This window comes from Globicephala melas, chromosome 12, assembly GCF_963455315.2.
Source record: "Globicephala melas chromosome 12, mGloMel1.2, whole genome shotgun sequence".
In the NCBI taxonomy this organism is placed as follows: domain Eukaryota; kingdom Metazoa; phylum Chordata; class Mammalia; order Artiodactyla; family Delphinidae; genus Globicephala; species Globicephala melas.
Window position 1 is genome coordinate 38,314,276 of NC_083325.1, and position 12,500 is coordinate 38,326,775.

The 12,500-nt window shown below is 41.6% G+C and overlaps 1 protein-coding gene across 4 annotated transcripts in view; it reads left to right on the forward strand.

Annotated features, from left to right (window-relative positions):
* Nucleotides 1-379: 379 nt before the first annotated feature.
* USP34 (ubiquitin specific peptidase 34) overlaps nucleotides 380-12,500 on the forward strand; it is a 231,419-nt gene continuing 219,298 nt past the window's right edge. For all 4 annotated transcript variants that reach the window (XM_030877324.2, XM_030877325.2, XM_030877327.2 and 1 more), the window contains exon 1: nucleotides 380-550. In XM_030877324.2, coding sequence (XP_030733184.1) covers nucleotides 508-550 — 43 coding nt within the window. In that variant the 5' untranslated portion in view covers nucleotides 380-507. The remainder of the gene's footprint in view (nucleotides 551-12,500) is intronic.

The window sequence follows — 12,500 nt, forward strand, 5'->3', positions numbered from 1 at the left end:
CGTGTGTGCGGCGGGGGAGGTGGGAGGGCGGGAGGCGAAGAGAGGGAGGGAGGCGGAGGAATGAGAGCGCGAGGCGCTTCTCGTCGGCTCCTTCGCCCGGACGGAAAGAGCCGAGCGCAGCCCGAACGCTCTATTAAAATGGCGGCGGCGTCGGCGGTGGCCGCGGCGTCTGGTCGGTGAAGTGACTCTGCTGCTTCTCTCCCCACCCGCCCCCTCCCTCCCTCTCCCCTCCCCCCGTCCTTCCCCCCCTTCCCAGCCGCCGGCGCCTCAGCGCCCCTCCGGCCTGCGCACCTCCCCTCGCCCCCCTCCTCTCCCCCGCCCGCTCCGGGGACCGCCGGCCCCCTCCCCCATTCTCCTGCTCCCCGCCCCGTCCCCGCCGCCGCCCGCCCTAGTCGCCTCCCCGCCCGGCCGGCCGGCCCCCTCCTCCGCCTCTCTCCCCTCCCCCCCGCCGGTCGGGATCAGTCAGTGCGATCCGAAGCGGGGGAGGGGGGGGGCGGCGGCCGAACGATGTGCGAGAACTGCGCAGACCTGGTGGAGGTGTTAAATGAAAGTAAGTAGCCGCGGCGGCGGCCTGTCGGGGTGCACAGTTTGGGGTCCCCGCGCCGCTCTCCGGCTTCCCCGAGCTGCCGTGGCCTGCGGGAGGCGACGGCCGAGCCGGGCGGCTTGCGGGCCTAGCGCTCCGGGAAGGTGCGCGGTGGCGCGGCCGCTGCGGCGCCTCGGGCCCAGTCCGGCCCGGTTACCTGGGCGCCCGAGAGGGGGCCGTCGCGGAGCTCCGGCCAGGCCGGGCCTGAGCGGTCTCCGCTCTCGGAAAGTTTCCTCATTACAGGTGTCAATTAACGTAGGCACTAATGAGCCTTCGCCTCCTTCGCCCTGCCGGGAAGGTGAGGGGAGGTGGGGTCCGAGGACGAGGCTCTCCTCTGTAGTCCGAACCCTTCGACCCTCCGGCCGCCCTCTTTGATTTTCAGCGTGCTGCCTAGGCCTCTTACCTGCTAATTTTCATTAAACTCCCTGCGAGGTGGTTGGTGGTTTTCCCGTCTCTTGGGGGTGTGTGGGTTGTATTAAACCTTTCTCTCTGACCTTAAATAGCTGAAAATGAGCTGATAGTGATGACTGGAACCTTTATACCTATTAAAAAAATTAATTAATGATGTTTCTTCTTAGTGTACCATTCGTCGTTTTAATGGTAAATTCTCTTCTCTTAAGGAGAGTACTGTACTACAGGTACCATCCCGGGATAGTCATGGCCTGTCTCCTGGAATGAAAGGCCTTATTCCGTATGCTTTTATTACAGAGCGTGCACTGCTCTTTTCTAGTTAGATTCCTTTCATTTATTTTACTCCAGACCCTTGTAAGACGGTATTTTAGCTTAAAGAAACAAGACGTATTGCAAACTATTTCTGGGCCCAAAGGCCTAGTTGGACGAGGTGAATTACATAAAAGATTAATTTACAAAAAGTTGATTGTTGAGAAAATACTCACGAACACCTTTTGTGGGTTTTGGATTTGTGTTTTGTGTGTGGTATTTCGAAAGACTTCCAAATTGTCTATTTTCTAATACCATTCTTAAAAACAATTGATTATAAAGTGTATAGTCTTGTTTGTGTTTGAATTTTACTTTATTGACCAAAGGCAATAATAAAAGTGGAAGGGTTCTAGTTTACTTTCAACTCTATTTACTTCGACAGGTGGAAGCAGGCTTTTGCACAAATTCAAACTATACAGTATTTGTGTCATTCCAAATTTTCCTAGAATTTTAAGGTTATTTGTATTTATTTTGAGGTACTTTTATTTTTGGTGTAGGTGGTTTATGAAATGATAAACTTAATTCCTTAGTACTTATTTCAGTGAACTCTATTTTAAATGTCTCAAATGTCAGTTGTGTGATTATGGCTTGGTTTTTCTGAAACTGGAAAATGAATAGCTTTGCTATCTTATATATTAGGAGAAAACTGCTTTTAATAGTTTCGTTGGTGTTTAAAAATTATTTTAAACCTAACTATGACAATTAATTTTAAACATAGTATCTAAAGAAACTAAAGTTTGCTAATCCTTATTACCTTTTGAAAAGAGACATAATGAAGGGTTCTATTGAGGGTTATTTGGGAAACCCCTAGAACTTTGTCTAGAAGCACTCAAAAATGCAATCGATTTATGGAGTTAGCAATTTAGCTTTTGTTACCTTTAATTAAATATGGTTAATTGAACCAGGTTCACAAAATCTGGCCATGCAGACCCTTAAGAAACCTGTTTTAATGAACAGATAAGGATTTTCTGTTTGTGTATGAAAAATACTTCGTTTCTTAATATTTCCTATAAAGCTCAGTTTAAAAATTTGCCCTTTAAACTCTAATCTGACAATGAAGCTTCCTTAAAAAGAAATTACTTCAGTAATTTTATTTGTAGACTATACCAAGCTATGACTAGTTGCTTCTCCACTGCCCCCACCCCCAGTTCTTTTACAGTTGTTTTCATTTTCCCTTTGTGTAGTTCCTGTATCTCAAACATAAGATGCTCAAGTTCCCAGAGAGCAGAGGGTATTACTGTATCTCATTATGGTAACACTTATCCATGACTGGGTTGGAGCATAATGGCTGGAACTTGATAAAACTTATTGAATTAAAGTAGGTTATAAGTCTTTCTTATAATCTCACAATAATTATATATTAAGTCTGTCCTTTTTTCCCCCATAGGTTGTGTAAAGATGAGCATCATTTCATCCTTGATTAGAAATTCAGAGTTAAAGTCCCAAAATAATGTGCTCAGAATTCATCTTTCAATATAACTCCCCATAACAATTAAGAGAAGAAATAAAATTAGTATATATATATATTTGTTTTTTTATAAGAAACTTTATTCATTTATTTAGGCCACACCGTATGGCACGTGGGATTTTAGTTCCCTGACCAGGGATTGAACCCGAGCCCCCTGCATTGGAAGCACAGAGTCTTAACCACTGGACTGCCAGGGAAGTCCGTAAAATTAGTATATCTTTAGGTGGTGTGTTGGATAGAATTAAAATACCAAAAACTTATTTCTTATCAAATTTACAAACACTGATCAAACCTAAAGAAGTCTTCCTTGACACACCAGTAAGTGTATAATCTAAAAATTTTGTGTTTTAAATGAAAAGGTAGACATGATGTGGATAGTATAGCTTTATATCTGATATGCTCAGAGTTTTGATAAGGTTAAGGACTTCCTATGAAACGTTTATTTTTAAATCTGGCAGAATGTAATGTAGTTAAACTAAAAATTGATGACAGAAGATAGTAAATAGCTTTCTTTGTCATCAGTTTTTGATGAGAATATTAATATTACCAGTTATACCTCTAGTCCTGCTGAGAATGTGAAGCTCTCAGCATAGAACCATATACAGGTATTCAGACACAGTACAGTTTTGCCTGTAGGTTAAGGGCCCATTGAAGCGTGTCCATGGAACCAGGCTAAGGACTTGCTGATAAGGACCTCCTTATACCCTTTTTTAGTAGTCTTGACGGGTATCTTAAAACTTGAAATTACATTTGAAAATAGCATTTGGCTTTAGTGTTAGAATAACCAGTTTCAACAGTACTAACATATTTGGGTTTTCATATTTTTTTCAATGCTTTGTTTTTAATAAGGAAGATGTTTTAAAATGTGGAATGTATTGAGTGAACTTTGCACCTATCAGTTTGTGGGGTTGCACTCAGTTTAGGAAATAATTTTAAGTTTATATCCCTTTGCTTGTTCTCTTGACTTTGTATATTTGCTACTTTAATAGCTACCTTTGTGAGCTAGTTTACTAAAGCTAAAAGCATTTCTGGATGTTGAGAAGCTGGAGGCCTGAAATTATGCTCTGGGCTATCAGCGTTGCTAGCTCAACTAGTAAATTGAGGTCACTGTTTGCCTTGGGGTAAATTTCTCAGAGAGCAGAGTGAAAATGGCTTTAAATGTACATCCATCTTTTAAACCATTTGTGTGTTGTGGATTTTACTCTGTGTGTTTAGTGAATGAACCCTTTACGAAATGTTTTAAATGGGCAATTCATTTGTTGTTCCTAACTATCCTTTGTGATAGGCAGGAGCAAGTATTAGTATCTCTCTTTTTTTTTTTGGCCTTGCTGTGCAGCTTGCGGGATCTTAGTTCCCCCACCAGGAATTGAACCTGGGCCCACCGCAGTGAAAGCGCAGGGTCCTAACCACTGGGACACCAGGAAATTCCCTAGTATCTCAATTTTAACTGAAAACGTTGAACCTCAGGCTAAGTGGTTTGCTAAAAATCACCTGTCACCTGCTTAGTTAGTAGTCAGATCTAAGCTAGAACTCAAGGTACTCCATCAGTATTTGCATTTTTATTTTTAAAGTATACTTTATTGAACCATTTGTGTTGGGAACTTTTTCCATTCTTTGAGGTAGGTACTTTATCACCCTTTTTATTTTTTTTTTTATTTTTTTTTTATCACCCTTTTTAGATAAGAGAACCAAGGCTTAGAGTTTACGTAAGTTGCTTAGAGTCACATGACTTTATTTGGTGGAGTCAGAATTTGCACGGGACTTATCTCACGTCTTCTAGAAGACCATGCTCTTTAACCATTATGCTGTACTGTATAAACTTTACGATGATCTATTCAAATGGAAGACATTATGAATACACTGAATGGCAAAGTAAAAAATTACTAAATTTTTATGTGTTTTCACAAATTTGGGCATAATTTTGTGGTAATTGTAGAAAGAATTTAAAAGTGGTGGTAGAGACATTGCTTTGGGAGAGATCCCTGGTGTTCACCTTACTTGCTACAAGTAGTAAATTCTTCTCTCTTCTAAAAGAAAAAAAAAAAATAATAAAAGTGGTGGTAAATGTAGCTGAATGGGAATGTCTTAATATATCTAAATGTTGTTAGCAGTGAGCTCTTTAGTAAACTAAACATTTCTGGGGTTTTTAAAAATATAAGTATATAGGCATGAAAAATCATTAGTAACATAACATTTTTTGGTAGACATTTAATTCTGAAATTTGAACTGATACTGAAAATTGGAAATTTGATTTTACTACAATACAAAATACCAAATTACCAAAATTTTTAATTTGGTAAATTAATCTTGCTAAGAATATATACTCTTAAAACAGTTACTATTTGAAGTACTATTTTTCAAAGATCATAATACAATTTCAACTCATATCTTTATAAAGTAACTTATAAACCATAAAGCACTGCAGTGTGTAGATTTTTAATAGCAGACTGCATTGTCAGTGATAGCTATTGATAGCTAGGTTTAGCACTATATTCATGAAACGTGTTAATGTTTCTTATATGTTTAATAATGGGGCTTCCCTGGTGGCGCAGTGGTTAAGAATCTGCCTGCTAATGCAGGGGACACGGGTTTGAGCCCTGGTCTGGGAATATCCCACATGCTGCGGAGCAACTAAGCTCATGTGCCACAACTACTGAGCCAGCGCTCTAGAGCCCGCGAGCCACAATTACTGAAGCCTGTGCACCTAGAGCCTGTGCTCTGCAACAAGAGAAGCCACCGCAGTTAGAAGCCTGCGCACCGCAACTAAATAAAGCCGGCGCGCAGCAATGAAGACCCAAGGCAGCCGAACATAAATAAATAAATAAATAAATTTAAAAAAAAAGAATATGTACTTAAGTTACAGGCCATGCCCCTGCCCCCCCCTTTTTTTAATAGACAACAGCCTCCTTTTCTGGATGCTGAATTCCTTAAAGTCAGGGGTCATATTTTGTTTCTTCTTTTCCCAGTACTAATATAGTGCCTTGTAGAGAGTAGGTGCCTAGTGAATATTTTAGTTAATGAAAAGTTTTTGTAGAAGAATGTGAGTACCTAGGCTCAGTGTTCTTGGGCCTATTGTCAGTAGTGATTTAGATATGAGAGTTTGTGGATAAATTATGCTGAAAGTGCAGATTATATTACATATATTGCTTATTCATAAATCAGTAGGTATGTACTTAAAATAAGTATCCACCCTAACCAACTGTGTTCTAATTTTTTTTTTAATAAATTTGTTTATTTATTTATGGCTGTGTTGGGTCTTTGTTGCTGCACGTGGGCTTTCTCTAGTTGCGGCGAGCCGGGGGTGGCTGTTCGTTGTGCTGCGCAGGCTTCTCATTGCGGTGGCTTCTCTTGTTGCGGAGCATGGGCTCTAGGCGCCCGGCCTTCAGTAGTTGTGGCATGTGGGCTCATTAGTTGCGGCTCATGGGCTCTAGAGCACAGGCTTAGGTAGTCATGGTACATGGGCTTAGTTGCTCTGTGGCATGTGGGATCTTCCCGGATCAGGGCTCGAACCTGTTTCCCCTGCATTGGCAGGTGGATTCTTAACCACTGCATCACCAGGGAAGTCCAATATGTTCTAAATTAATAGATAATGCAAAAAGGCAAAAATTTTTCTATATAGGTGGTGAGATTTGAGTCTGTGGGATGAAATTTCACTAAATAACTTTTATTTATGTATTTATTTATGGCTGTATTAGGTCTTCATTGTGGTGTGCGGGCTTCTCATTGAGTGGCTTCTCTTGTTGTGGCGCACAGGCTCTAGGCCTGCGGGCTTCAGTAGTTGTGGCATGTGGGCTCAGTAGTTGTGGCTTGTGGGCTCTAGAGCACAGGCTCAGTAGTTGTGGTGCACGGGCTTAGTTGCTCCACGGCATGTGGGATCTTCCCGGACCAGGGCTTGAACCCGTGTCCCCTGCATTGGCGGGTGGGTTCTTAAGCACTGTGCCACCAGGGAAGCCCACTAAATTACTTTTATTTAAGATTTTATATACCAGGAAAATAATTGGACTTTTAACCTTTTAATGTGATTAACACCTGTTAATGTTATTTTTCTCTCAAATTCCATAGAAATTAAAAAGTCTCCAAATGTAGGTTACTCAGTTAATTGAGAACTGATGTAGGATACACATTGCCTCCTCTTGCACCTTTTTAAAATAAATTTATTTATTTATTTTATTTATTTTTGGCTGTGTTGGGTCTTTGTTGCTGTGCATGGACTTTCTCTAGTTGTGGTGAGCAGGGGCTACTCTTCGTTGCGGTGTGCTGGCTTCTCATTGTGGTGGCTTCTGTTGCGGAGCACGGGCTCTAGGCACACGAGCTGCAGTAGTTGTGGCTCGCGGGCTCTAGAGCACAGGTTCAGTAGTTGTGGCACACGGGCTTAGTTGCTCTATGGCATGTGGGATCTTCCTGGACCAGGGCTCGAACCTGTGTCCCCTGCATTGGCAGGTGGATTCTTAACCACTGCGCCACCAGGGAAGCCCATTCTCTTGCACTTTTTTTAATTTTAACTATGGAAGGGACAGGTTTCCCTTCCTGCCCTGGCTATAACCTCTTCTAGGGACCTTCTAGTTTACATCCCCTGAAAGACCTTTCTCCCTAACCATCGCTGATTGGATTCCAAATAGACTTCTGACCTGGTGGATTGGTGAGACTGTTGTCCATCAATCAGATTTTTTCCTGTCAGAATGTTTGAACTAAAGAGCCAGGTAAGGCTTCCCTGGTGGCGGAGACTATTTGCAGAAGAGAATTGGGGCAAATTTTTGGAAATAGTTGATATTGAAGCTCTATAAAGAGACAGAAGTTAATACCCTCTTGGCTTTCTTTTTTATTTATTTCTCTGCACCAGGTCTTAGTTGTGGCAGGCTCCTTAGTTGTGGCTCCAGGGCTCATTTAATTGTGGCATGCATGTGGGATCTAGTTTCCTGACCAGGGGTCACACCCGGGCCCCCTACATTGGGAGTGTGGAGTCTTATCCACTCTGCCACCAGGGAAGTTCCCCTGGTGGCTTTCTTCTTTTTTTTTTTTTTTTTTTTCGGTACGCGGGCCTCTCACTGTTGTGGCCTCTCCCGTTGCGGAGCACAGGCTCCGGACGCGCAGGCTCAGCGGCCATGGCTCACGGGCCCAGCTGCTCCGTGGCATGTGGGATCTTCCCGGACCGGGGCACGAACCCGTGTCCCCTGCATCGACAGGCGGACTCTCAACCACTGCGCCACCAGGGAAGCCCAGCCCCCTGGTGGCTTTCTAATACTGAAGCTAGTGCTCCTATTTAGCTGTCTCCCCTGTACATACTATTTGAGTTAATGTGCAACCAGAAGAGTTTTGATTCAAGTATTGCCCCATGATGAGCTCTCCTGTATTGGAAATTAGGTGTAATCTTCAGCTGTGAGTGCTTCATTATAATCTGGCTTACTTTCTTGGAACATGTTGGGCAGGTGTCATCTGTGGTGTTTGGTGGCAGGAAAAAGCTTAAGAACCTCTGTTGTTTGCGTACTCATCTCTTTACCAGTGTGTTTAGTCTTTTTGAAGAGAATAAAGGTAGCCTTGTTGTTTTTCATTCTAAAAAGGATACCTGCTTTTTTAGAAAAAAATCAAATAGTGCAGAAAATAATAAAGAAAATTAGGATAACCGAAACTGTTTACTAAAGAAATCGTTCATGTTTTGGCAAACATCTCTTAAGTCATTCTTTTCTCTCTTTCCTCAGATACACTATTTCGTGTAAATAAACTGATTACATATTACTCTATATTATTATTTTTTAAAATAAATTTATTTATTTATTTATGGCTGAGTTGGGTCTTCGCTGCTGCCCACGGGTTTTCTCTAGTTGTGGCGAGCAGGGGCCACTCTTCGTTGCGGTGCGCGGGCTTCTCATTGCGGCGGCTTCTCTTGTTGTGGAGCACGGGCTCTAGGTGTGCAGGCTTCAGTAGTTGTGGCTTGCTCTGGAGTGCAGCCTTAGTAGTTGGGGTGCATGGGCTTATTAGTTGCTCCATGTCATGTGGGATCTTCCCAGACCAGGGCCCGAACCTGTGTCCCCTGCATTGGCAGACGGATTCTTAACCACTGCGCCACCAGGGAAGTCCTTATATTATTTTTACTAATAAGATGTAGCTACCTTTCCATGTTAATATGCACTTACATTATCATTTTTAATGGCTTTAGTGTAGTATTCCATTACTTGGTCATACTGTAACTTAATCAGTCCTCTAATGATGGGCATTTGGGTTGTTAATGACTTTGTAATTGTCTGATTATCACCTTGAAGATAGCCTCTGAAATCACATTGCTGAGTAGTTCATGCAGCATATCTGGAAGGAAATCTGGCAATATGATAAAACTTTTTAAAAATTGTCCTTCCAACATTAGAGCATGAGTGTAAAGCCTTCATAATCTTAAAGTGTTTATTTTGACTCTGAGGTCTGTGGGGCTGTTTTAGCAATGTATTGGTTCTAAACCACCATAAGACAAATTTGGAAGGGACTTTTTATTCTGGGTAACTTTGCTGCCAGACTCATGAACTTTATTCTGATTATTGAGAAAGGCTCAGTAACCAGTGATGAATGTAGAAGTATAAGAGCAGTAGTAAGAGCACTAACTCAGAATAAATTGAGACATGAAAATGCTTAAGACAATAGAGCTTTTGAAGTTGTGTTCAAAGTAAGATAAGGGGATAGTGGACCCACTGCTTGGGTGGGTATATTAGAGGGTGGTGATCAGGAGAATGTTGTTTTACTCTAATAATTTTTCCATTTTCCCTTCTAAGAGGAATCCGCAAACCCTCAGGATAAATCACACATTAAGAGAGACTCTAACCTCTAGATTGGTAAGGAATAATGAGAGCTTTATCAGTAGTGTTAAGAGTTAAAAATCTTCAGGAATGGCAGATTCTTTGCAGCGAAGGGGATAGAGCTATGGTTGTGTGTGATTATGAACCTTTAGCTTATTAAATTTCTAGAAAAGCAGATATTGGCAGGTATTATTTTGGAAGCTATAAGAGAAACTTGCCACTATTAAATAATCAAGCACTTACTAAAGAGTGAAAGGATAGTAAAAAATTGATGTGGCACTAGTAACTTATGTTAAACCAATCTCATTTTATTTTGATATAGAAGTAAATATGGTAAAACCTGGAACTATCACTATAGATATGACATATTTTGATTACATGAAGGCACTTGACAGAATCTGAAGCTATCCCTGTGAAAGAAATGAGGGTTTTTTTTGGTCAACTTTGAGGGATTTCACTGATGGCAAGCCACAGAATCTTGTCCTTAATTCTTTCTTCTTCAAGATTTATAGTAATGAGCCTCAGTTTTGAAACTATTCCTTGGAGTGGCATTGTCCCTATTTCAGGGCAGTGAGGGTGACTTTGGAATCTGTTTCAAGATGAAAAGCTCATTTTGATCTGTTTTGTAAATTGGGGCTCCATGTAAGATTTTTTTGGCAGGGGAGCAAAGGGTGTAGGTGCTTTATAAATAAGCTTGAAAACCATTAACAATGTTGGTGCTGAAAAAGCCAGCACAATATGAAACTGTTTTCAAGTATTGTAGGTAGTAGTGCAGTGCTTATGCAGTTGAAATACTGTGTTGAATTATATACAACACAGAGACAGACAGCTTCTGAAGCTATTTGAATACTGTGCAGTTTCACATATCTTCATGGCACCTCATAAAAATCATGAGAAATAGAATGATTTGGCCAAGGTTACATAGCTAGTAAGTAGCAGAGCTTGGACTAGAATTTAGTTCTTATTCCTACTCAGTATACTTTTCTCTAACCATGCTGTTCTGTTTTTATTTTTTTAAAGAGGAACTTGACTTTGGGAGTTGGGAAACCCATGAAAAACAAAGGGACTATAGAGAGATTAATTCTGGCTAAAGTGGATTAGGCAAGGTTTCAAGGAAAGTGGAAGGTGAACTGGGCCTTTAACTGGTTGGAATAGTTACTGGGAATGAGGGGAGTGGACTAGCTTACCAGATTTGTGCGACTCTGCATGACATAGGCACTGCTAACCTCATCCCCTTGCTTGCTTTGTTTTCTTTCAGTGATGTTCTTTACTGCCATTGAGCCTTTATTTTTCCCTGGAACTTAATCACCTTTCTATGCCTTTAGTTTTTCAGAGAGGCCTTTATTGAGCATCCAGTCTAAAGTAGTTCAGGTTCTTATCCTTCATAGCACTTACAACAGTTTAAACTATTTTTATTTTTTATTTATTTATTTTATTTATTTGGTTGTGCTGGCTCCTTAGTTGTGGCATGCATGTGGGATCTAGTTCCCTGACCAGGGATCGAACCCGGGCCCCCTACATTGGGAGTGTGGAGTCTTAACCACTGTGCCACCAGGGAAGTCCCCACTTACCACAGTTTAGAATTATGTATTTATTTTTATTTACTTATTTAATGTCTTTTTAGTTTTTATTTTTTTTGGCTGCACCGCGTGGCTTGTGGGATCTTAGCTCCCTGATCAGGGATTGAACCCTCGCCCTCAGCAGTGAACACGCAGAGTCCTAACCGCTGGACCACCAGAGAATTCCCTTTAATGTCTTTTTATTATACAGGGTTACAAGTTCTGTGATTGTGACTAGCTTACATTAACTGAGTTTCACAGTGTCTACACATACTAGGATCAATATGTATCTGCTAAAATATCTGAAAAATCTTAAGATCACTGGAAGTGGTTAATGGAAGATGAGGGTAGGCTGGATGTGGTAGTTTTTCCTGTTTTCTCAAATTTTGGGGACATTTCAAGTACTGTCAATCCTTGCTTTTGTGATGTCTTGCTCAGCACCCCCCTTCATAAAAAGGTGCTTCATTGATTTAAAAAAAAAAAAAACCCTCATTTTGTTAAGTTGTGTTTTGTTTTTTTCCCTGAATGTCCCTTGAGATTAACCCTTATGGATTAAAAATCTAAGATTGGGAATTAGTTTTTGAACCCAAGTCAGGACTCTGTTGCAAGAACCAGAAAGAACGCCCCATTTGGCAGAAAGGAAAAGGAGTTTTTTATTTTATTTTTAATTAAAAAAAAATTTATTATTTGTTCATTTTTGGCTGTGTTGGGTCTTAGTTGCTGCGCGCAGGCTTTCTCTAGTTGTGGCGAGCGGGGGCTACTCTTCGTTGCGGTGCACGGGCTTCTCATTGCAGTGGCTTCTCTTGTTGCGGAGCATGGGGTCTAGGCACGCGGGCTTCAGTACTTGTGGTGCACGGCCTCAGTAGTTGTGGCTCGCAGGCTCTAGAGCGCAGGCTCAGTAGTTGTGACGCACGGGCTTAGTTGCTCCGCGGCATGTGGGGTCTTCCTGGACCAGGGCTCGACCTGTGTCCCCTGCCTTGGCAGGCGGATTCTTAACCACCACGCCACCAGGTAAGTCCTGAAAAAGGAGTTTTTAAAAAGTTGTAACTGAGCAGTGCAGGTGTGTGCTATGTTCTGGTAGGGTCTACTCTTCTTTTGTTTGTTTGATTTTGTCTTTTAATTGAAGTATAGTTGATTTACAGTGTTGTGCTAATTTCTGCTGTACAGTGAAGTGATTCAGTTATACATGTATATACGTTATTTTTTATATTCTTTTCCCATTATGATTTGTCACAGGATATTGAATATAGTTTCCTTGTGGTATACAGTAGGACCTTGCTGTTTATCCATTCTGTATATAATAGTTTGCATCTACTAACCCCGAACTCCCGATCCATCCCTCCCCCACCCCCCCCCCACCTTGGTAACCACAAGTATGTTCTCTCTGACTG